Source organism: Culex quinquefasciatus, chromosome 3, assembly GCF_015732765.1.
Source record: "Culex quinquefasciatus strain JHB chromosome 3, VPISU_Cqui_1.0_pri_paternal, whole genome shotgun sequence".
NCBI lineage: Eukaryota > Metazoa > Arthropoda > Insecta > Diptera > Culicidae > Culex > Culex quinquefasciatus.
The window spans coordinates 71991170-72017939 of NC_051863.1; the positions used below are offsets into that span (position 1 = coordinate 71991170).

Sequence of the window (26770 nt, forward strand, 5' to 3'; positions counted from 1 at the left end):
TTAGAATAAGTAAATCAAATCTATGTAAACAATATTAAATTAGCAATTTTTATGAAAAGTTTTATAGGATTTCATACTATTCAATGAGTTTTGCTATATCAGAATCAGAATCAGAAGAATGTTGTGTTAATCATTTTGATTAAAAATTGATAGTTTTATTGAAAATGCTTTTCCTTATCTACAAATATGTCTTAACAGTCTAAAAACCTTCAAAAAAATAACCTATATCAAATGAAATTTACAAATTACGGGTGGCCGTCTTACCCTCGGAGGAGGTGGCCGTCTTGCCCCCAAATAAATTATTTTTTCAAATATTTTTTAAACTTTTCCGAGGGACATAATCTAGGGAAAACTTCAATTTAACATGAAAAAATATCCACAGTGTTCGGAATGGCAAAATTAAGTGGAATAAATTGACAACTCCTTCATTTGACGTCCTAGCCAAATGGTGTCTAGGGATGAATTGTTGTACTTGATAAGGACTGTTTTTTGGAGTTATTACCAAACAGGGTGACGGCCTTCCAGGGTGTCAACCAAAAACTAACTTATTTTTTGGAGTTATCAATATGTTCCACTTAATTTTGCCATCTCGAACATTGTGCATTGTTAGTAAGGAATGAGAAAGGAGCCAACCACACAGGTGGATAAAGTTAGTTTTTATTTGTTGGTTTGCCTTCCTCACTGAGGTAAGGCTATAATCCTGCTCTAAACTTGAACTCGAAAACCCACCTTGATGTATACACATCGACTCAGAATCGCAAACTGCCGAGCTCCCGTGGTGTAGTGGTACGGGTTTCGCTTTGTAAGCGGAAGGTCGATGGTTTGAAACCCATCTGGCGAGGCAAAAGGGGTAGGTGGCGGTCGAGAGGGGATATCGGCTGCTGCGGGAATTGACTTTGTCAAGTCCCAAGCCTCCCCAAAACCCATCCCATCCAATCTCTCGGACGATCTGTTGGCGACTGAGTCTGAGCGTTGAAGAACTCTGTAACAATACGCAGAGAAGAGCTTCAAATGCTACTTTCGACTCGGTCACATGCTCTCAGGCAAAATTCGAGCTGAAGATTGGGCTATATGATCGGTAACGATCTCTAGATGGGTCAAAAATAAACGAGATTTCCCCTCAATCTCGCTCATCTCCACGTCCTCCGATCGGTCCCTCGTGCTCGTGTGGCATGGCATTTGGGGGATTGGTCTGGGGAATGAGAGGGGGCAACTGCTCGAATAATTCGTCAAATACTGTCTCGCTCAAACAATAGCGTTACAGAAGACGATCGTTCGACAGGCTGTGTATAGCAGCAAAACAGAAAACCTGAGAACAGATCATACTACAATAGATACGCAAGTGTCGCAGAATCGCAAACTGAACAAATGTCTGTGTGTATGTGTGTGTGTATGTGCGTGTGTATGTGTGTGTGTGTGTATGTGTGTGTGTATGTGTGTGTGTGTATGTGTGTGTGTATGTGTGTGTATGTGTGTGTGTGTTTTTTTTTTTTTTTTTTTTTTTTTACAAGGTCGGAATCTGCTACCAGACACCTGAGAAATTCATTTCTCAGGTAGTGTGGGGTTGGGAAAACAAAAAAAGAGTTTTCCCGACCCACTAAACCAGTCCTTGAACGCCGTGCCCTTGTCCCCCCGGGACCACCTTTCGGTATAACTTCGGGGGGAGGCGTTGCATTTTCTGCACTAGTTACTTACAGGATCCATGCCGGGTGCTAGAACCATTTCCTGTTCTACATACATATGAGTCCATGCGAGGGTTTAACCGCGCCCAAGAATCGCGTTGCTTTTGATCGGCTAGTCATATGCAGCCCTCTCCTTGGACCATCGAGACGTGTACCGATTTGGTAGAGCCAACCGTCATAACGTGCTCTCCTTCACAGCCACACTCGTGGGTTCTCGACTCCTGTGACCATCGAGACGTGTACCGATTTGGTAGAGCCGACCATCATAACGTGCTCTCCTTCACAGCCACACTCGTGGGTTTTCGACTAGGCTCCTAGTCGTTCCTCCTCTGATCGTCTCTCCATTTCCGCTGGAGAGCCGAAGTGATCTGCGTCACCGCTCCGACGACCGCATTCCACTTGGCGATGTCGCTGCACATTCTTCGCACCACATTATCCGGGCTGGTGTCCGCTCCGATAATGGCCAGCATTTCGCTTCGCGCTGCCTCGAAGCGAGGGCAGGCGAACACCACGTGCTCCGGTGTTTCCTCGCAATCGACGCAGTCCGGACAGTGAGGAGACTCTGCATGTCCAAACCTGTGCAGGTACTTCCTGAAGCAGCCATGGCCCGACAGGAACTGTGTGAGGTGGAAGGTGACCTCTCCATGCCTTCTGCTCACCCACGTGGATACGGACGGGATAAGCCGATGCGTCCATCTGCCTTTCTCCGTGGTGTCCCACTCACGTTGCCACCTTGCCAGCGATTCGGCTCTCGCAGCTTCCCGGATACCTCTCGTGCCTCTCCGGGTGTAGCGCACGGTGTCCTCCTCCAGTGTGATGCCGATGGGGATCATTCCGGCTATGACGCCAACTGCTTCCGACGAAATGGTCCTGTACGCGCTTGCAACCCGCATGGCCATCAGTCTCTGCGTTCTGTCGAGCAGCGCTCGATTTCGCTTCGTCCCCAGCGCCGTCCACCATACCGGTCCGCCGTACCTAAGTATGGACGTCGCGACACTTGCCAAGAGGCGGCGCCTACTGCTCCTGGGTCCAGAGTTGTTCGGCATCATCCTCGACAGTGCCATGATCGCCTTAGCCGCCTTCTCGCAGGCGTAATCGACGTGGCTGTTGAAGTTCAGCCGGTCATCCACCATCACCCCGAGGTACTTGAGCGCTCTCTTCGAGTGCACGACGTGTTCTCCAACGTGTATCTGGGCCTGCTGCACCTTCTTGTGGTTACTAACCAGCACCATCTCCGTCTTGTGGTGAGCGATCCGCAGCTTCACCTCGAGCATCCAGTTCTCGATCATTGCGATTGCCTCCATAGCCAGCACTTCGACCTCCTCGACATTTTCGCCGGTTACCGTCAGCACTATGTCGTCTGCAAAGCCAACAATCTCTACGCCGTTGGGTAGTCCCAGTGTCAACACTCCGTCATACATTCCATTCCACAGTGCTGAACCCAGAATGGATCCCTGCGGAACTCCCGCGGTAACAACAACGGTTTTTGTCCATCGGCAGTGTCGTAGACCAGCACGCGGTTCTCGAAGTAGCTCTTCAAGATCCTGCACAAATAGTCAGGCACCTTCATTTTGTGCAGCGCTGCTGCTATGGCCGCCCAGCTCGCACTGTTGAACGCGTTCTTGACGTCAATCGTGACTATTGCGCAGCAACGGTTCCCCCTGCGTTTTTCCTCCGCGCTTCGTCGGCTTTCTCGACCACTTTCCGGATGGCGTCCACCGTGGATCTCCCTTTACGGAAGCCGAACTGCCTCGCTGCTAAGCCATGCTCGCTCTCCGTGTACTTGGTCAGCCGGTTAAGGATGATCCGTTCCAGAAGCTTTCCGAGGGTGTCCAGCAAACATATAGGCCTATACGATGATGGGTCCCCCGGTGGTTTGCCTGGCTTCGGCAGCAACACGAGCTTTTGAACCTTCCACGGGTCGGGGAAGTGTCCTTCGTCCAGGCATTTCTGCAGGACTGTTCGAAACCTGCCCGGGAATGCTAGAATCGCCGATTTCAGGGCGAAATTCGGGATTCCATCCGGGCCGGGAGCTTTCTTCACCTTCAATCTCTTCGCTACTACCACAAGTTCCTCGTTGGTGATCAGATGACCTTCGGCGTTGCTACCCCCTTCGTCGTTGTACGGTGTAGGAGGCCATGTCGTTGGGTCATGTCTTGGGAAGAGCCCTTCCACAATGACCTTCAGCTTGTCGGGACACGTTTCAGCCACCATCGATGGGCCTCTGATCTTCGCCATCGCTACACGATATGCGCTCCCCAAGGGTTTGCATCAGCGTCTTGGCATAACTCCTTGAAGCAGTTTGTCTTGCTGCATTTGATCGCTTTCTTGAGCGCGGCCTTTGCAGACCGGTACTCCTCTCTGCACTCCTCTCTAGTTGCTTCGGATCTTGCTCTCTGGACTCGTCTTCTGGCGCTGAGGCAACTTGCCCGAAGGGTACCGAGTTCTTCATTCCACCAGTAGGCTGGACGACGACAGTTCCTTGGCTCCAGTCTCCGCGGCATGGTTGTGTCGCATGCTGTCACCAGTTGTGCTGTTAGCACGTCGGCACTCAAGTCTTGGGGACCATCACACCAATGGAGCGCTTCCACGAAGAGACCCTCGTCGAAGTACTGCAGCTTCCATTTCCTTCCGTAGGACCGGCTGCTCCTATCTGGTACAGGGGCTCGTCTCCCGATGCTGTACCGGATCGCTTGGTGATCGCTATGGGTATAGTCCTCACTCACCCTCCAGTTCATGTCGGCCGCCAGTCGCGGGCTACAGAACGTAACGTCGATAATGGACTCACGACCGTCTTTGCGGAAGGTACTGCTGGTTCCGCGATTCGCCAGCCTAACGTCTAGCTTTGCCAGAGCTTCCATTAGGCTATGCCCCTAGCATTGGTGCATCTGCTACCCCACTCGACCGCCCACGCGTTGAAGTCACCTCCGATAACGATCGGGCTTCGTCCGATCAGTTCATCGGTCAGACTATCCAGCATCTGCTGAAACTGCTCCAAGGTCCATCTTGGGGAGCATAGCAGCTACAGAAGAAGGTTCCGTTTACTTTGGCGATCACGAATCCTTCAAACGCCCTCGAGACCACTTCCTGTATGGGGTACCGCCCCATCACGTGTATCGCCGCCATTCTTGCTGTATCCGCGGCCCAGTTTCCGTTGTCGTGTGGAACTCGGTACGGTTCTGCAATAATTGCCACGTCACACCCCGTCTCCGCGGTCGACTGCCACAGCAGTTGCTGTGCAGTGTCGCAGTGATTGAGGTTCACCTGGGATACCTCCATTACTTTTGCCCGAGGCCAGCTTCTTGTACACCGGGCAATTAAAGCCACCCGTCGCATGGCTATTGCCGTCGCCTTCTTTACAGAGCACGCATTTCGGCTGATTTTTGCAGTCTCTTGCCATGTGGCCTTCTCTACCACACCTTCTGCAACTGTTGGTTCGATCGGGACCGTCGCAATTTCTCGCCTGGTGGCCGAAACCCATACAGCGGAAACACCTCGTCATCTGCTGGGTCACTCGAGGAACAGGCCTCAGTGGGCACACCGACCACCCTACTTTGACCTTGCCGGTTTCCAGCAGCTTAGACGCCGAAGGCGTCGATAGTCGGATCGACGCAATTTGCGTGCCGCCGTAGGCTTTCCTCAACCGGATTGCCATCGGTGTCGTACGGTCATCCAGAAGAACGATCAGCGCATCTTCTAGCTCTTCCTCCGTCGTGATCTCGTCCAGGTTCCTGCACTCGATCGTTGTCTCCGGTGATAGCGCTCTTACCTTCGACTCGTAGCCTACGGCTTTCTCGACGAGGGACTTAAAAGCTGAGCTCTTGACCGCGGGATCCTTCTTCAGCTCAAAAGCATCGCTCCGGTTTGGGTGCGCCTGGTTTTAACCACGTTCTCGCCAAGCTCCTTGAGTTCCGGATCGGTTCGTACTTTCCGGAGGAGGTCTGCGTACGAAACACCTTCCTTCACCTCGACCACCAAAGCCTCGCCTTTGTTACGCTCCCTGCGAAACTTGGGTTTTTGGGTGTCCTCGTTCTGCTTCCCTTTTTCTTCCGCTTCTTCTTCTTGACCTTCTCCCATTCCTTCTCCTTCCCTGGGGTTGGTTCTGGTTCCTTCGCCGGGTCCGGACTGTCTCCATTCCCCTGCTTCTGCTTCTTTGCGTCCTCCTCCTCTCCAGGCGTTTCCCTGTCCCTTTTAGAGCTTGGGCCGGGCGGCGTTTTCGGTTCTTTCTCCCGTAGCGCTTCCTCCTCCAGTTTTGCATTCAGCGTTTCTTCGGCTCTTTCAGCTCTGAGCTTCAGTGAATTCCGCGTCACCACCAGCGAGTTGTTTTCGCGCTCTGCGGCATTCATGGCTGCCTTGACTCCATTCACCATCTGCTTGATTCTGGTGTGGACGTTGTTTTTGTCCTTGATGAAATCAAAGAGTTCGTTGACCCTCCTCCTGACCTCCTGTAACGCGGTCCTTCCAAGCAGGACTCCGTCCTGAGGGGTACTGCCGGCGAAGTTCAACAAGGATGACTTGGGAGTCTCCTCTCCAATTACTCCTATCTGCTGACTCGAAGCAGCCGCCTGGTTCAACACTGGGGATCTCAACACCTTCCCGCTTCCACGGAACGCGCTCGCCACTCCGCCTGCTGTGTCGCCGCCGTTTGACTCGCCTCCTGCCATTTCGACGTTTGCGTCCTCTTCTACCTCCGTGTTTTCCGATGCTTGGGGCGCATCGGGACCCTTTGTTGGTTTGTTTCACTTGTCTTCATTTTGAATCCCACGAGTCGCTAGGAAATACGGTCCGCTGCGCCAGTGCCCTGCCGTGACGCAGTAAGGGCAAATTACGTGTGGGGTTCGCCCCTGTGCCCCACAGGCTCCGTTATCGACTGGGAATTTGTTGAACCCCCAGCCATGCATCCTCGACACGGGTCGCATCACATCTTGGATTCGGGGTTTGGTGAGGTTTTGGGCTAAAACACTTATAGCGGCGTTCGATCGCTTGACAGAGGTGTTTACGGACCCATGTGGTTTTTCGAAGAAATTAAACAGTGCCCTTGTTCAATTCCGCCACGTCCTAGACATCCTCCCGCTGCTGGTCCGGGGGCGATGCAATGAATGTATGCAATCGCCGACAGCTATCCGCCTACTGCAACCCGCCCGGTAGCTGGCAGCTAAGCTCCGCAGGGACCCTCACCTGTCCCCACGGTTCACGGGTGTGTGTACAGTATGTAAAAAAAGTATTTACACCCCTTGGACTCCATGCACATATTGTGATGAAACATCTAAACAATTTAATGTTGACAGAAACCTAGTACTACGTTTTGTTCAGAAACTCATGCCAGACATTTTGCTACAAAAAGCTCATGAAAAGATGATTTCTATAAAAGTTATATAACAAATACTATTACGAAACTAAAAAGGTGCAAAAAGTTTGTACACCTTTCGAAAAATTAACATAAATAATGTTATTTGTTGACAAATCACCATAAATCCAGTCTCCCAACTTCAAATAGGCATCCTTGACTGATTAAAAAATAATTTGGATTGAATATAAAGTTTACTAACTACTTAGTATAAAAGTTTATATAACTCTGGAAATTCTATATAAAACTTATCTAAACTTAATTTTGCAAACTTTTAATTCAACTAAATGTCAATATATTACCATAGAATTGCTAAATAAACATTTGGGAGTGGGTATAACACCGTTTTGGGGTATTTGTATCGATAGAATAGATTTTCGTTGGAATTTCGTACCAACCCGGAATTACGTCGTCGGAAAATCCGCCGGCATCGAACCGGTCCACAATTCTTAAGTCAACCTATGTGGCATCGGAAAGGGCATAAAATTTCCGATCTTTTGATACCCATACATCTAGGTTTTCTATAAAACCCACGATTTTAAATACCTAGGTAAAAACGTTGTTATGGTTTTGTTTGAGCAATCTGCCAAAAATGTATGGAATTTCGTAATTTTTGTTCTGGTGGATCAAACTTACTTTTGCCCAGTAATTAAAAACGTGGGTTTTATAGAAAACCTAGATGTATGGGTATCAAAAGATCGGAAATTTTATGCCCTTTCCGATGCCACATAGGTTGACTTAAGAATTGTGGACCGGTTTGATGCCGGCGGATTTTCCGACGACGTAATTCCGGGTTGGTACGAAATTCCAACGAAAAATCTATTCTATCGATACAAATACCCTCAAAACGGTGTTATACCCACTCCCAAATGTTTATTTAGCAATTCTATGGTAATATATTGACATTTAGTTGAATTAAAAGTTTGCAAAATTAAGTTTAGATAAGTTTTATATAGAATTTCAGAGTTATATAAACTTTTATACTAAGTAGTTAGTAAACTTTATATTCAATCCAAATTATTTTTAATCAGTCAAAGATGCCTATTTGGAGTTGGGAGACTGGATTTATGGTGATTTGTCAACAAATAACATTATTTATGTTAATTTTTCGAAAGGTGTACAAACTTTTTTGCACCTTTTCATTTTCGTAATAGTATTTGTTAAATAACTTTTTATAGAAATCATCTTTTCATGAGCTGTTTGTAGCAAAATGTTTGGCATGAGTTTCTGAACAAAACGTAGTACTAAGTTCCTGTCAAACTTTAAAATTTTTACATGTTTCATCACAAAATGTGCATAGTGCTCAGGGGTGTAAATACTTTTTTTACATACTGTATGTGTGTGTGTATGTGTGTGGGTATGTGTGTGTGTATGTGACCAATAATGTCACTCAGTTTTCTCAGCACTGGCTGAACCGATTTTGACCAAACTAGTCGCATTCGACTTGGTTTAGGGTCCCATACGGTGCTATTGAATTGTTTGAAGTTTCGATAAGTAGTTCAAAAGTATGTGTTTTCGCATATTTTCGGAAGATGAATAAATGGCAGTAAACTGAACCAAACTTCATCATGTTATACATCGTTATTTAGATAATTGAAAGACCTTTCCAACGAGTCCACAACATTGAAGATATGGCAACCCTGTCTCGAGTTATAACCACTTAAGTGATATTTATGTACTTTTTTGTAGCCGGATCTCACTTAAATGTATGTAAACAATGTCCGGATCCATCATCCGACCCATCGTTGGTTAGGTTATCGAAAGACCTTTCCAACGAGTCTAAAACATTAAAGATCTGGCAACCCTGTCTCGAGTTCTGACCACTTAAGTAATATTTATGTACATTTTTTGTAGCCGGATCTCACTTAAATGTATGTAAACAATGTCCGGACCCATCATCCGACCCATCGTTGGTTAGATAATCAAAAAACCTATCCAACGAGTCTAGAACATTGATGATCTGGCAACTCTGTCTCGAGTTCTGACCACTTAAATGATATTTATGTACTTTTTTGTAGCCGGATCTCACTTAAATGTATGTAAACAATGTCCGGATCCATCATCCGACCCATCGTTGGTTAGATAATTGAAAAACCTATCTAACGAGTCTTAAACATTGAAGATCTGGCAACCCTGTCTCGAGTTCTGACCACTTAAGTGATATTTATGTACTTTTTTGTAGCCGGATCTCACTTAAATGTATGTAAACGATGTCCGGATCCATCATCCAACCTATCGTTGGTAAGGTATTTGAAAGACCTATCCAACGAGGCTAAAACATTGATGATCTGGCAACCCTGTCTCGAGTTCTGACCACTTAAGTGATATTTATGTACTTTTTTTTGTAGCCGGATCTCACTTAAATGTATGTAAACGATGTCCGGATCCATCATCCAACCCATCGTTGGTTAGGTAATCGAAAGACCTTTCCAACGAGTCCATAACATTGACGATCTGGCAACTCTGTATCAAGCTATGACCACTTATGATGCCACTTATGAGCCCTTGAGTGATATGTGTGTTTTTTTTACCAAATCTGTGTCCAAACCCATCATATCACATATCACCCATTGTTGGAAAAGAGTGAGGAAGGCACCAACCACATAGGTGGATTAAGTTAGTTTTTATATTTCGGATTTGAAGTAAAAAAAGCAGCAACCTGTTTATGTTATTACATATTTAATTTATTTGTAATTTATTCATTACTTTTTCCCCACCTTTGGACCCTATACAATGTTAATTATATCTAGCATTTGATAGTTAGTACAGTTGTTTTTCTTCCATCATTTGTTTGGTTTTCCTCTTCTTTTTTGTTTGTCTCGTTATCGTTACTTGCGTGTTATGTTGTTTAACTCCGGTTTCTCGCTTTGGTTAGATGCCAGGATGAAAAGATGGTTCGATTTGTGTAATGTTATGTTTTGTTTATTTTTGTCAAATCAATTTTCACCTGGATTTTTGTTCTTTCTTGCCTTGCTCGCTCGTTTCAGTTTGTGTACGTGTATGTATGTGTGAGCGAGAGAGAGTGCGTTTGGTGACATTCTCTCGCGTGAGTGCGCCTTTTGTATATTTCTTTTTGCAACTCTTTCGCTGAGATACATTTCAGTGTGCTTTTTATCATTATTCTTGAGTCATCCCTTAAATTTCTTCACTTCATTATCACGGCTGTCTCTTTGAATCATCTCACTGATTTTTCCTTGGAATGACTGTTTGATCGTTTTCTATTTTTGCCATTTTTCTCTTTCTGTCATTGTGTGGATCGTTTGTTGTTTTGTTTTTTTTTATCTCGAAAATTAAACATTCAGGTCTGGGACGTAGGGGTTTTGAATATAATGAGTTTTATTTTTTTTCTTCGTAACGGTTAATTGCTAACTTTTTCTTGCGTTGATCCATATTCGTAAACTGTTTTGTTTGGTTTGAATGATTTCCTTGTGTGTATTGTTTGATATTTTTTAAAGTTTTGTTAAAGTAATATTTTATGTTATGTATGTTAATTGAATTTTCCTTGTCGTCTTTGTTAAAAACCTTAAAAAATCAATTTAAATATCCTTTCTTTTATTTTTATTACATATTATTCTTATATTTTCTTTAAAAATTGTATTTAAGGCCATTCCTGTTCTGAATTGTATGTCTTCTTGGAAAAGAAGAAGATAAAACGAAAGGTAGATGATAAATGAAGAGTTGACGAAACGAAAAGCTCTCAATAAAGATTTTTTTTCTCTTTTCAAAGTTTGTTCAGAAAGAAGAGTTTTGAGCTCGCTCAAACGAGAAACACAAACAGTGCTCTTGTGAAATAAAGAGTCGAACCGAAACGCAAAAGATGCCGTGTGTGTGTGTGAGACAGTGAGAGAAAAATTGAGAAACTGAAAAGCTAACAATTCAGAACAGTAGTTTCGATTAGGAGTTTTCTTCTATTAAAAATATAACAGTGCACAATAATTAAGTGATGCGACGTTCCAGTGCTGCCAGTCAAGCTAGGTGAGCAAAATTGCATTTTTTTTTTACTTTTGAGGGGAAAACGGGGAAGGAGGTTAAAAGTTTCGGAAAAGCTCGTAATACTTTAGTTTTTTTTTTCAGTTATTTTATGGTAATGAATTGTAGAAGGCTAATTTTGAGTATGAGTTGGGGTGACTTGAGGTCAGTCATGTAATGTGCTTTTATTTGTGTACGTTAAACATGTGTGAAGAGTAACGGGGACTCTTTCTTTTGATGAAACCATTACACTCACTTCTACTCAGCGCTGGGCAGCCGCAGGCTGGAACGTCATAAAACTTATCGCAAAAATACGAAAGAAAACACGAGTGTCTTTAAAAATTCTAAACGTAAAAGGGAAAATAATCTTTGGAACAAATTCTAGCTTACAAAGAAAAACACGTTAATCACATTCATCATGAAAGATTCTCTTTTTTTCAGCTCCACTCTCTGCAAGCGGATTGAGATTCTGTTCAGCGCCTTATTATGCTGCTTGTCCGCTTAATATATTAATTTAGTTTATTACTTTCTTCTTCGTCTTTCTTCACCATCTTCTTTTTACTTCGTCTGCTGTTAAACCACTTTTTGATCTAGTACTATTACAATAATATATAAGATTTTCATAAAAAGTTTCAATATTATTTCCATTCTTCTTGTTTTTTTTCTCTTTACTTCAATATACTTTATCACTTTTTAAGAATAGATAAAAATATTTGTCAAAAATTTCCTCTTGTTCATATATCGTACAGTTAAAATTATTATCGAAATCATTTCAATTCTTTCAACAACAATGTACCGTCAGATAATTGAAAACATCTAAAGAAAGAGTGTAAAACCAAAATCAAATAAACAAACGCGTTAAAAGAAAGTGGAGGGAGGGGGGTGGAGCGGGTGACTTATCGAGATAGAGAGGGATTTAAAAGAGTAAAACAATAGAGAACATTGTGCACCATTAATACAAACGTAGAGATTTTGCTTTGTTTGTATTTGTTTGGGGTGTGTAGGTAGTAACCTCAAACCGAAGAACTTCCTTAAACTTGTCACTAATTCTGTGCAATTTCATAACTTTTACCTTAAACAAGTGTCACTGCGCTAGTGTTTATGTTTATGTAAGTGTATTTGTGTGTTGCTGCTTATTTTTTTCTTTTGACGGCGCTTTTACCTTGGTGTGTGTGTGTTCGTGCATATTCGATAATCACAAGAAAACAAAAGTTTGACTCAATTTGCTTTGTTTGCTGTTGACAGTTTTTCATGAAACATTTTCGCAACACTTTGGTGTCTGTGTGTGTGTGTTTGTTACCTCCGGGGAGATTCATGCGAAAGATTGTGTCAGTGTTGTGGGTGACATCGCGATAGAGAAATGACAGTTGCGCTGCAGGGGGAAGTGTTGCCAGTTGCGTGCGATTTTTTTGTCGTGGGGGGAGAAAACAGAGAAAAGTAAATTTCTGTTTGCTGAGAAGCGATTAAAGTGTGCTGGTGAGGGTGAGCTCGAGCCTAAAGTCGGATCGCGAGCGCGCGCGACCCGTGTTGCCAGAATTGTTGGTTGGTTTTATTCCCTTATTGTTTTGTTTAGTTATAAAAATATTTGACTAGGTAAGAGTCTCAGCTACGAGTTTGTAGATGTCGCTGAAGGCGTTTTTGGTAGAATTGTCATTTTCTTTATTTTTTTTTTTGCTTCTTTTGTTACTCATTTCATTCCGTTCTATATAAATTGATAACAGTTATCGTATTAAGATATTTGTGAGTTTGTTTTCTTTGTTTCTTTTTGCGATGTTCCATTACTTGCTTATGTCTTCTTGTTAGTTATATCGAATCTGGTATGTGTACAAACAAAACAAGTGAGATAGCGTAAGTTTAATTGCTTGTATTTGCCGTAGTAGATCAGCGTATGTTATTCTGCTCCGTTGACGAGTCGTTAAGCGAAAGGTCTTAGGGTCAAACTTTGCCTTGCTGCACGTCAACACTAAAGTTCTCGTTCCTTATTTTTTCGGTTCCAAACTCATGTGGTTATTGAATAGTTGTCGAAACTGTTTTGACATATGTTAAATTTGTTTAATTAACATCCTTCTATGATTTTGTTTTGTCTAGATATTACATTCCATTGTACTACATACGCTATAGCTAAATATTCACTGCTTATCAATTTTAATATTTTAGTATCATGTATCCAAACAAAATATATAATCATGTTTACCGCTACATATAATTTGTTTAATTAGAAATAAAGCATTAAAATAAATTAGCATTGGCTTTTAGAATAAATAAATAATTTAAATAATAAAATACATATCTTTGGTTAATTTTTTTCTTCAACAAATTTGAGAGAACAGGACAGAAAAAGCCAAAACTTAAAATTAGAGCTAAAAAGAGGCCAGACCAAGCCGTTCAACCAACCCTCCCACCATTCACACCGCGCCGTCGTCAGTTCGAATCCCGAGGATCGGGAATTCTCGTTTTTTTTTTTGTTCTTTTTCTTGTCATTCGGTGCGTAAAAAGGTGCTCGTTTGCGATCGCGCCCCGACAGTGTTGCCAGCGCGCCCTCGCTGTAAAGATGGTTGCAATTGATTGTCAAAATCACGAATTTCAGTTTCAAGGGTGGAGAAGCTCATAGTTTTTCTTTTGTTTGTTTTTCATTCTTTTAAATTTCGAAAGTTTTCGTCTTGAAGCGCGTGCGTGTGTGGGTGGCATTGTTATTGTTTTTATAGGGTTTGTTTTGGTTTGTGGTCTAGCCTCGGGACGGAAAATGAAGCGACAGCTTTTAAAAAGTAGTACGTGTGTTGTTTGTAGGTATGTGTGTGTGTATGTGTAATGTGTTTGTTTTTGACCGATTTCGGTGTTGATCTTAGCGTAATTAATCGAACAGATACATCAATATTTTCTTTTGTTTTTGCTTAACATGTTCACATTGTTTGCAGCGTATTATTTAATTGTTTTTTTTTGTTACTTTAAGTGATATTTTTCTTCCTCTTTTGTTTCATCATAGTAGTTAATAAATGTATAGTTAATATATTATATTCTCGTCAGCTACTGTTAATAATATTTGCTTACATTTCATCAATAAATTTCTCTTCAATATGATCGGGCACGAAATTGATATGTTTGAATTGTTGATTTATCGTAACACTTTTTTCCCATTGAATATTTTCTTTTATATCGTTAATTAGTCTAGCTTGCGTGTGTTTTTTTTTGTTTGTTTATTTTTGGGGGATATTTTTTGTAGTTTTTCTGCTTTGTCTTTCTCACAAAACGGATGAATCAAAACCCAAAAACCAGACAGATTTATGAAACTTAGCGTCGCAAAGATCAGCGGTATAGTCAACAAGTTGTGTGTAAAATAAAGCTAGAAGGCATTTAAAGTTTGATTAGTAAATCCGACACATTCACTAAACGCTAAAAAAGATCGTTCAAAAAACGCGCCTGTATGGAGGTCCTTAAAATTAGTTCCATTCATTTATACGGTGTTGTTTTTTCTTGTTTTTTTTTGTTTGTCTCTGCTTGAAACGATATCTTCCGGTTACTAAAAGTTACACCTACACTCACTAAGCCGTGTACATATAAACAAGTGAAACATTTGTTGTTTGCTGAATTTTCCGGTTTGTTAAAACGTCAGTTGTTTTAGTTGTTTTTCTTTTTTTGGGCTCAAACCTGACTCTCTTGTGATTGATCACAAAAAGTTTGTCAAGTTTGCTTTTTCTCTGTAAATTTTTGCGGCTTTGTTCAACATCCTTTTTTTTTGCTAAGTCATTTATCACATATTTTATTACAATAACATTCATTCAAGCTACATATCCTACTGTTAATTCCAGATAGATGCTTTCGAAGCGTCTTGCCAACTTGACGCAACCGCCATTTTGTTAGCATTTGGATTCAAATTTTGACAGTTTTCGAGCCTGAGTTTACGTTACCTCAATGTTGATTGACTTTGGTTGGGTGACGTTGAGTTACCTGCCCTTAACTTTGCGACCAAACTGAAATCAAAACAGTGGCGCTATCATCGGTACAGACGGCATGACACGCAACTTCTCCTCTGTCATGAAGAAAGTCGAAAACCAAACTTTTGGACTACTTCAGCTAACTTCAAAATTTAATCAGCTTAACCTTGCTGCCGGATTTTGTTTCCGGATCTCTTTCGGAAAAGATTCGGCAGCAATTTTGTATGCTTCAACGTGTGCTTAGGGGAGTCGATAAAATGAAAACAAATCACATCGTACATCTTTGTTTACATTAGCGACAAGCTAGCCAGGTTCTTTTGAAATTGTCAGAATGTTTCTTGAATAAAAATTTATAAAAGTAGTTCTTTGTAAAAGTGTGTAAAAGGATCGTAGTTTGTCTATCAACAAACAGTGCATCCTGCGCACTTTCATAAATCTTTTACGTCTGATATAATTAGGATGAACTGTTTATTTACAGACCCTTTTCAATACTTTTACACTGTTTTGCTTGAATTTGTTTGACGGATCCGAACATATAGAGCATAAAAAATGAGCATTTTTTGCGCTTTAAAACACTGTGTTCTGCATCGATTGGATCGAGTCGGCCATCATTTTTTTGTTTTCATTGCTTGAATCAAGGCAGTTCAATAAAAATCATCAAAGAGGTAACCTAAATTCTCACCCGCAAACTGTCAAACAAAGTACGCCGTTAAACGATCTACTGTTTCGTTTGACAGTTCAGCTATCCGCCGTTAAACGGACAGCTGTCATCAAACAGCTTCAAAAAGGCGTTTAATTTCTAACGAAATGGCGATTACGGCAACCAAACAAACCACCAAACTCCGCATCTGACGTCTTCTATTCAGCTCGCTCGTCTAGCATTGTCAGCAGTTGGTCTCCTCGGCAAGCAGTTGTCTGTTGCTTTAATTTGCTTAATTCTTGAGTCGATAAATGTGTGTGTGTCACTTAAAGATTAGGGGGGGTTTCCTTAAGCTAACTGTTTTCATGGTTTATGCTACGCTTAAAAGTTTAACCCAAAAGCTGATATGTATGAAATTTTGCTCCCACGCAAGGGCCGGACAGGCTTCGGCCCGATTGGCCGGCCTCGATGTTCCTTAGAGCCCTGAACCCCTGCGCAGGCCCGGAGTAAGATGCAGATTGTCGTCTTGAGAACAGATCCGCACCCATCCGATTTAACTACACACTGTATTGGACGGAATGATTATTCGCTTCTTCTTGCTGATTTTTTCTTCTCTACCTTGCCGGTTGTGGTACTCCGGACTCTTGCACGAGTTCCGGATCGCACGCCTGCTACCTTGGGTCAGCGCACCCCTGGCGGGGTTGCTGAGCCCGCCTCGCTCCTCGCATTGTTCTTGCTGTTTCATTCTTCTGAAAGTTGTTGTGTCAATGTCTATACGGAAATACTTAGAAGCCTAGGTTCACTCACTAAATCATACACCTAAATATAGTTTCACTACTTATTGCTATGTTCATGTGTTCATGCGTGTTTCAATGACAGTTTACAATAACGAACGCCAAGTGGGGTCCGGACCTCTGCGGAAATCCGCCAGCATCTCGACGTGGTTGATTTTGTTTGCTTCCAAGTGGTTCCTTGAGTGTTGTCCAATTTTACATTCCTTTGCTATGCTTTGGTATGATGTAGCTTCTGTGATTGAGAAATTTGTCTTAAAATTGTTTCCTCGCTTTTTTTTTGGTAGGAACTTGTAAAATTCTTTGGTGTCCTCTAGTAGTATCTAATTGACGGTAACTGACACGAGCTTTGCTGGAGACTTCCACAGATGGCGGACCGCAGCTGGCCACTTTGTGAGATATTACACGCTAAACAATGGTTACCTCTAGTGTAAGTTGTTGCATTAACTTTATATTTGTTTAATTTTTGGGATAAGGTTAAATTTGGTAAAGGGGGTAGTTGATTAATCCTCTGCTTAAGGTTGTGTGTGTGTTGTCTGTTAGATAGCCGCAAGCAAGCTTGTTTGCCAGCCAAAGTTGCAGCTCTACTACTTGAATCTCACCAGAATAGGCTAACGTTAGGGGGTTGGGTGAAATGAGTGATCTACAACACTGCCTACCTGCCGGACCTTTCCGTCGAAGTACCTCCCGATCGTAGCATCGCCTACTGCGACCCTGCGTATCACTCGATATCTCTACCATGTGTTTTTGAACCTTACAAATCTAGTACACGCGCGTTCAGTTTTACAAACTATCATTCTCGTTTCAGTTGATTTTTTTTTTTTGCGTTACCTCTATATAAATCCCCTTGATATGTATGGATATTTTCATTTACAATAAACTGTTATTGCTTGTTGCCGTTGTTTTTTCTAAAAAACTACCGTTGTTGTTGTTCTTCCTTGTGTTCGTAGTCTCGCAAAAATAAATGTAACGTCTTGAAACCCTAATCACATGTTTATTTTCTTCTATATATTTTCGTACCTTCATTCCTACACACATGCTTGCTCCTCCATCAAGGTAATTTTGTACGATCAACAAAAAGGTTCTAAAAATACAACAATCAATCGAAAAATGGGGAAACCAAACGGTCAACAAAGTATTTCATTATTCAACGGTTGTTAGGGCACATTTGGTTCTTCGTAATCAGCTGAATAATCCGGATGATCAGGTTCCATATCACATTCTCTCATTTTCTCCGACAAAAAGAAAAAACTTGTGACTTTGCGGTTTGTAAACAAAGTAAAAACATAGAAGATAACTCGTTCCACGCGGGCAGATCTGCTCTAGACGATGTCGACGAATCATGCTCGCGGAATGGCGGTGGCCAACTGGTACAGCCCGTTGCCGTAGCCTAGCCCGGTAGATCCGTTAGTGCCGTAGGCGGTGGTTTGCAGATGTTGATGAGTTTGCTGTTGATGATGGTGTTGTTGCTGGTGCTGTTGCTGCTGCTGCTGCTGTCAAGTTGTTGCCATTAGATACGTGTTGAGATCGGTTCGTTCACTCTTCTTCCCCAAATGGTGTTCCATTCTTGGCTCCATACCCGCTCCCCTAGAAATAGGTCGGTGGGAAAAAGGTGGCGATTAGTGGGTTTGAGGTTCGGGTTTGGGAAACGGTTAAGCTATCAGACAAAGACAAAAACATTTAATGGATTTGGTTGATTTTGGATCTTTTTTGTCGAAACAGAATGAAATGATCATGGAAGCTCTGGGGTGATTGATTTTATTTATGGTGTGACAATTTTCGGGTGTCTCTAGGTTGTGCAAATATATTTACATGCAATTTTGCTGTGAGGATCATGCTAGTTGATATTTTACAACAAAAGTGTGGCTTGTGTTATGTAAGAATTTTTCAAAAACAAAATTTAACGCACAAGTATTTGATTCATCGTACAAAATATTTGAATTATGGTAACTACCTGATTTTTTTTTTGCTGATTTCTGTTAACTTGTGCATATTGTTATAAAATATTTGCTCTGAAATAAAAGTGTAACCATGTTTTTGATTTTAAGTGTTGAAATGGCAATAATATGAAAAGCAGAGAAAATCTATTGTTCATCTTCATTCATTTTTGATGGAATCTATGGAAGAGTTTTCTTAAAAATATCACTTCTAAAGTCTAGGAATTCCTAGGTAGCAATCAATATTAAAATAAAAAAAATCAAACTTTTTTTTCATCATAAATTATGTAACAATCCGAAATATTTCTTTGTGCGTATGTATTACCAAATCAAGAATAATTTATATTTTTCGATAAGGATGAAATTTTGCCCATTCCTTTCCTGTGTCAAAAGAAGCTATTTAAAGCCTTGTTTTTGCAAACAAATTAGATTCCGATTTAATTTTTAAATTTGTCTGAACATTTGTTAGATAATTTACGAAAAATCATTCCTTTTGCATATATCAATTTTTACTCGCATAAAAATTGTGAAAATTTTTGAAAATAAAAATTAAATTCATTGTTTAGTGAGTTGAAGTGAAATAATTACAGAACAATTTACTGAGACTGTTGACAACGAATTTTTGTTTTGCATTTCTGTCCATACAATTTTCATACATTTTTTACAACTGTCCATACAAAAAGGCTATTGAAGTATTCATAAATGTGGTTTTTGAGAACGGGTATTTCTGGTCGAAAATAAAAGTATTATAGCCTTTTCAAATGTTGAGGATGACTTGCAAATTTTGAAAATATTTGATTCGAGAGATCGGTAATAACGAAACCTTTGAAGAAAAATTACAGGTAACTTTCAGGTAATAATGTCACGTTGTTAACAAAACAATTATTAGGGGTAAAACTTAAAATTCATGTAAAGTTCTTTAAGTTTACACATTTGCTATTACTATTCAAAATAAAATATCATTTTTTTCAGCCTTCTCTTTTTAAATTAGTTTTTTTTTGATAAATATATTTGAATATATTTGAATAGCATTTTTGTTTGGACGGTTGCCACAGTTTTGACTCTTAAATTCTTGAGAGAATTGCTCTACAGCATTTTTATTGTTATTTGATCATTATAAAGAATATAACATTAAGGGAGAGCGTTCCTATTTGTGTCACGCAAACATCTCTTTATTCACCATAAAATTTGGAACTTTGAGCACGATCTGTCGGAAAATGGTTCCAAATTGACCAAATTGTTAATTTTAAATAAGTTTCGAATATTTTACTTACAACTAGTAAAGTTTTGAGAAATTAAAAAAAGGCAATTTAGGGCATGTTTTAAAAGCTCAAAATGGTTGTGCTCAAAACATTTTAAAAGTATAATAAATGCCGGAGAAGGGGAAATTCTCGTATGTTTGGCAGGTTAAGCACTCGCTCCTAACTCCATCCAATTTGCTAATTTTCACTATTTAAACATCTAATTTTGCAAAACTTTCGATAGAAACTTGCTTGCTCACTTCTTATTGATCTAATCATCACTCGATTTCAGTTGAAAACGCTTTTAATTGGCTAATTGAATGTCATAGTTCTGAGGCACGCTGGAATTAGATGCTGTTCCCCTATTTCCAATACAGTAAAGGACTATAAAGCCAAAATACAGGAATGCAACTAATAAAAATTGGGTGGGTCTCGTGGCGCAGGGGTAGCGGCTTCGGCTGCCGATCCCGATGATGCTATGAGACGCGGGTTCGATTCCCGCCTTATCCACTGAGCTTCTATCGGATGGTGAAGTAAAACGTCGGTCCCGGTTTCTCCTGTCTCGTCAGAGGCGCTGGAGCAGAAATCCCACGTTAGAGGAAGGCCATGCCCCGGGGGGCGTAGTGCCAATAGTTTAGTTTAGTTTAGTTTCGTTTTTTTAACTAATAAAAACTTGAAAAATGAATTTATTATTTTTTTCATTTTTCATGTGTGTCAATTCAAGATTTTTTTTCAAATTAATTTTAAACCGTTTATACTTTAAATTCAGTCAATTCCTCTTAACTTTTGAAAACAGAGCAATTTTTTGTTTATACCCAAACGACTTTATGAAGTCATATGATCGATTTCTCAATCACTTTTAAATAATTTTTGATTTGGATATAAATTTCAGTTATTATTTGCTCTAAAACATATTCAATTCAATTTAGTTTTATTGGTAAATAATCATGTTAAAATTTGTTAATTTTTTGTTCAAATTTAGTATTGATATTTTTAATATTTCCCAAATGTATTCTAATCAGACGAGAATGCATTTGGCCACGCTCATTTTTCCATATTCAGCTTAGCTCTTTTTTCTTCCAGCGCACCTTTTGGGTCTGCTTAGTGCTGCCAAAATTGATGAATAGTAGCATTTATAGAGAAATTTTCCTGGCATCACTGGCGTACTCCAACAGGCTCTGCTGGCGGTGTTGGTGGCCACCCTTTGTTCTTTATTTGCCTTCGCTTCTCGCTCGGTTTTCTTCAGCCTTCGATTGGAATGGGTCGTCAAAAGTCAGAAGTCAAAAGACTTGGCGCGTTTGTTTTTTTGATGGCGCTTGCTAATTATTTACATGTTTCGGGATTATTTTTCAAGTGAGTGACTAACTAATGTTCAAAAGAACATGTTGCCGGTAGTTGGAAGCAATTTCATATCTTAAGCGCTTTGGAAACGTTAACGCAAGTGGAAAGATATTGATGGCGACTTTCGTTAAGCAGTTTAGCTTGCGTGTGGATGTGTGTGCCAACAAAATGATGGGAAATGGTCTCGCAAAATAGAAATTATGAACAAAAGTGCATGGAATTTGATCTTTTTGGCCAGTAAGTGGCATACATTTGCGTGCTTACTCGAGGCGGTGCTGTTGCTGGTAAGTTTATAGCCTAAATAGTATTTTTGGAGCTTTACTCGAGCAAACTCTCCATATGATGAAGATAAGTGTTTGATTTGAAATGGTATATTTCTCCCACGCCAAATGTATGTTGAATCTGTTACAGCTACAAAATTTGTTAAAAAATAACAAAAAATGACTGAATTTGCTTTAATTATATTATGTGTAGCTGACGTTGTACGTTGTACCTCTAAAAATGTTGGTTTCTTATAGTAACATTTATAAGCAAAAAAAAAAAATAGATGCTTGGTGAGAAAAGTTAATAAAAGATCCAAGGTTTACAAGAAACGCAGCTATAAACATTTCCGGACGTATGTCCTGATTGAACGCTGACAGGGCTGCCAGGAAACCTGTCTCAACATAACAAAGATGATTCGCTAAATGTCAAAATTTGGTAAAAAAAACACCAATTATCTATTAATTTTTCCATCACTGACGAAATGACCAAAAATAACAGTGCTGAAAAGTTCTTTAATGCATTAATTTGAATGCTGAAAAGTAATACTTTTTGACACTCTTGAGTTGAATTTGATGAAAACTTTAATTAATTTGATGTAAACCTATGTTGGAGTGAGTGATTTGCTTGCATTGAAAGTCAAACCTGTTTGAAACAAAAATATTGCTGTTTTGTTACTAGTGTGCATGTTATCAATATCTAACATCTATCTATAAACTACGGACAGTTAAATGTTTGTTCTAATAGAAATCCAGCGGGCACGGATAGTTTGTGAAAGGGGAAAAGAAACGAGAAAGGTGGAAAAGTGGGGCAGGTGTGGAGCTAAAGCGCTTGTTTTTTTTTTTTTTGGAGTTCAGGACACATACTTCTCTCTGCTGCATGTGCAGGTGGTAAAAGTGGTGGGACGGTGCGTCGGCGGCCATCTTGGACTTGGCGAACTCGATCCGCATCGCGCCCCGGTCCGACGAGAGCAGGAACTTGCCCTGGAGGGCGCTCATGGCGGCCGCCGCCGTGGCCACGTCCTTGAACTCGACGAACGCAACCGGCACGGTGGTGGTGGTGGCTGCGGCGGCCATGTTGTTGTTGATAAAGTTGGCGATGTTGTTGTTGTTGACGGCGGCATGGTAGTGGTTACCAGCAGCAGCAGCGTTAGCGTTCATAGTGGGAGTAGTAGTAGTATTGGTAGCAGCGATGGAGGTGCCCTTACTGTGCATACGGAGGCGACTAAAGCCAGGCAGACTGTTGATTGGTTGATTTTTGGGGTTGATTTTGGTTGATTGGTTGGTTGGTGGTTGGTGGTGATGATGGGTGGTAGTTGCAGGAGAGCAGTTTTTTGTTTTGTTTGTTTGTTTTGGTTTGATAGGGTGGTGAGCAGAGTGTTGAAACATGACAAATAGATAAATACAAGATACATTCTTTAGAACAGGTGCAGTTTTGAACAGTCAATCTTAAAGTAAATATATATGGTTATATAATTGGATGCAGCTAGAGGGTTTTGGGGGTAACTTTGCAAACTTAAGGTAAATTGGGGATAGGAGCGTAGGAACAAATATATTGCTTTTTGGTGAGGGAAGTAACTGCTAAACAGGGAGTGCGTACAAGGTGCAGAATTCTATTTTGTTTTTATTGAGCTCGGTTATGACAATGACGATGATGACAATGGTGGCGAATTAGGTGGGAGAGTGAATGTTTAATATAAACGCTTTTCGTTGGAATTCTTGAAAATCTCTAATGTTTTTCTTTCAGGGAGACTGAAGACGGAAGAGGAACACCGGAAAGAAACAAATTTAATTACGCCCCTGCTATGGTATCTGAAGCGCTCGGATCTTGTTTTGTTTGCGACGTTTACGACGAAACGAGATTAGGGCATCGCTGGAGCGCTTCTATTAAAGTTTTTCCCGGAACAGCTTTGCTATTTTAAACATCTTGGGGGAAACATTACGTCGGCTTTGATTATCTTGTTTTGGCAAGTACACTAAATGGAAACATCAAAATTAATCCGAGCTTCCGAGGACCGCGAAAGGAACAGAAGGTAGTAAACCGATTCGCGGCAGGAATCCAATAAATCAAAGAAACTCGACCCTGCAGTAAGGATTATCTCCGTCGGAATCGCGCCGAAAGCCGTTTAAACCAAACCCCCTGGGAGTGAGTTGGATCTCGTGGGAAACGCAACGAAAAAAAAAAAAAAACAAAAAGAAACGTCAGGATTGGATCAGGGAACGGGATGGAAAGTGAAACAACGGGGTTCGGAGGCGGGACTCACCTAGCGAATATCTCTTTGAGCTCGTGTTCGGACACGAACTGGCCCAGGTTAGCAACAAACAGGGTCGAACAGGGGGCATTGGCCGCGAGGGGCGGATTCGGGGCCGGGTTGCCACCGGTGCTGCCAACCGGGCTCGCCAGCGCCGGGCTCGGTAAAAAATGGTTCGCTGGCAGCCCGGCCGACACGTGCATAGACGCCGGATGTATTGCTGACGGGTGTGGCATTTGCATTTGTTGCTAGAACGAGTATAACAAACACATAAAACAGAGATAGAGAGGGTTTTTTTTTGTTCCGGGGAAACTGGCAACACTGGCCGGGCTTTCAGTCTCTGGCACAAATGAAATAAAACTGACTTTCGATCTCTGTGTGGGAGACAAGGGATTTTAAGGGATTATGATTCGGGGTTTTGGGGGTTTATCTAACCATCTGAGCAGAAGGACTGTGGAAAGTTCATGATTCAATGTGGTAAGTGTGAATGAAAACTTTGGACACGTGTTGGGACCAATGTGGTGACAAATGCAAACAACCTTGCTTGGTTTAGGGCAGCAATTTCACCATTTGAAAACTGTTTAACTAAAAAAATTAAAAAAAGTTCCTTAATATTCACATCAGAATTTAAAACTCAAGCTACAAGGTTTTTCCAATTTATCAACCTATTTAATTCATCAGCTTTTAATTAAAACTTCATTATCATGCAAATTGGAAGCATTCATCACCCACCTTTCCTTCACCTGAGCGCCACTCAAAATGACTCGAAGATCATAACTGTTTCGTCGTCCAATTGATGTCTTCGCACCAACATTGGACGGGGTCGAACCTCAGCAAAAAAAAAAAAAAAAAACTATTAAACCTCAACCCCACCCGACCCCACCAGCCAGTGGTAGTGGTTTTCCACTTAAGCCAGGACTAAAAATTGTACATCATCACTTCTTGCCTTTCCGCACTTCAGCTCAGTGAGCTCTTGTCGCAGATAATAGCTTTTCCGTTTCCGCCACTTAGCTCATCTTCATCAGGCCTGGCCCTCCTCTTGGTTTCAATTCGTTGCCGGGACGGACGGGGCGAATCATAAAATCTGTCACCATTATGACACGGATAAAAGATAAACTTATTTAAACACTGACATCTCGGGGCCCACCAGGCAGGGGGCCGGTCCCCTCTTTGGTTGCCCTTAAACCCCTCGGAATCGTCCAGAGATTATGGAATGTCACGGGACAACAACAGGGTCGGGATCGATGTCAGCAGGGTAGATATATAGGCACAGTTGTCTGTCCCTCTTCCTCGGAACCACTTTGGGGATTATTTGGGGGGATAACTTTCGCACTTTTGCCTTATCTATGGAAAAATCTAATTGTGAGATAATTAATTTGGAATGGAAAGCGTAAGGGCTGGCATAACGAAGGACGCAGGCTGTTTGGGCCGGACGATGAAAAAGTGTTCGTCTTTAGGTTTGTTGCAGAGCAGCAGTTAGGCGTTGGAATTTCATTTGATGAACAAACCATTTATTACTGAAGCTTCCTCTATAAGTATTGTTACTCTAAGATTATCATTTTTATTTAAAATCTTGTTTCTATTACATCCAATTAAGTGTCAAGTTGACAATTTTTCATTTAATACTAATTTTTCCTAGAATTTCTCATTTTAAGATTTCGTGTTGAGTTATCAGAATTTCACCAAAAAGTAAATGTAAATGTGATAATTTTGACCATTTTTCAAAGGTTTCGAAATTTTAACCCCTAAAACTCAATTGTGTGATTCTGCAAATTTAGCATAAGAATTACCCTTTGGACGATTGTTGTGACATTAGGGTAACAAAATTGATTTTCCAGCTCCGCAATTTTTCAGTTCCTTTTGGGGTCCTAAACAACTTCCCAAAGTTTCTCAAAACTCGTCTGAAACGTGATTTTCAAGCAAAAAGCTATATCAATAGCGTGAAACGTGGATTTTTCAAAAATCAAAATTAAAAAATAAATATTTTTCCCATGAAAGTTTATTTGGAACATTTAATCGCTTTGCGCAAAGTGATGACTAATCGTTTCAAACTTTGGGGAGTTGTTTAGGACTCTATAGGAACCAAAAAGATGCTGTGCTCACTAAATTTGGACAACTTTATTTATTTTTTCCATACAACTTTAGGGTACAATAGAGTGTTGTGACATGTGCATTCGAAATTTTCAATGCTTGAATGTGATTTGAACAGTACTTCAAATTTCCTACAAAATGACATATCTTTCGATTTGAGTAACGGTAGCGATTTTAAAATTATTTTTCTTTCAAAATGTTTAAAGAAATAACCATAAGAATATTTTTTTCGGAATTGAGTGCCTTATAAAATTGGTGTCAAAATCTGAGTCTGAATCTGCCCTCAGAATTGATCCAGTGTAAAAATATTGGGTTTATATCATAATTTTACATAGAAACACAAAACTTGACAACATTCAGCGGGCAAAATTACAGGTAAAACCTTATAGTTGTACAATTTTTGATTTTGGTTAGGTTAATCCCATACACTTTTCCCTTGAAAATGATACATTTTCAAATGAAGGTATCTCGAGTTTAAAGAAGACAAAAAATACCTCTGAGATTTTTCCGCTTTTGAAGTGCTTTTGAATGCAACCAGGGGCCTAAAATTTGACCTTTGCTTTTAAGAGATTTTTAAGTTTGTAATTTTCATCTTTGTTACCTTAAAATGGCTGTAACTTTTGACCCTTAAGTCCAAATTGACGTGTCAAAAATAAAAATGTTCGCTTGGATTGGAAAGTACAACAACTTTCCAGAATCTCAAAAAATCCCGAAAAGTTAGATTGTCAAAATCATCCTAATAGTGAACCACCCTAATTTTCAACCAAACCAAAAGCTTCAAAACTTCATCATTTTTTGAAAATCAATTTTCCACTTAATTTTGCGATCTAGACTACTGTGCATTATGCTCTCTTATGCTAACTAGATAGGAATCCCAGCAAGCTTTGTACAAGAGAGCACAGAGGCATCGATTTGTTTATTGTTTGGCATGATTTCTATGCCACCAGAAGTAATTTTTTGTCATCCGTTTATCCAATTTGAGAGAATGTCAAGAAATGAAAATATTCATAAATACCGTAAACCGGGGTGACAATGATAAGATTTTGATTTATTTTTGAAATATTTTTCAACTGGTACGCTTTGAATCAAGATTTTTATTTTTAAAACATGTACTGGGGCCACACAAGGTCCATACAATGTTTTTAGAAGAAAAAAAGTTTTTTCAACAGTGTTTCATAAAAAGTCGCGTCAAAAATTCTTATTTTGAATTCCAATGTGACTTTGATAGCCATAGTTTATCGTGGTAAAATCAGATTTAAGGTGCTTAAATTTTATTTTTGCAATTCC

At 40.7% G+C, this 26770-nt stretch overlaps 1 protein-coding gene across 1 annotated transcript in view; it reads right to left on the reverse strand.

Moving 5' to 3' along the window:
* Positions 1–9691: 9691 nt before the first annotated feature.
* LOC6044876 (protein couch potato) overlaps positions 9692–26770 on the reverse strand; it is a 346765-nt gene continuing 329686 nt past the window's right edge. Inside the window, exons 7-9 of the mRNA XM_038259795.1 lie at positions 23405–23640; positions 22008–22380; positions 9692–17948 (exon numbers count right to left, since the gene is read on the reverse strand). Coding sequence (XP_038115723.1) covers positions 17898–17948; positions 22008–22380; positions 23405–23640 — 660 coding nt within the window. The 3' untranslated portion in view covers positions 9692–17897. The remainder of the gene's footprint in view (positions 17949–22007; positions 22381–23404; positions 23641–26770) is intronic.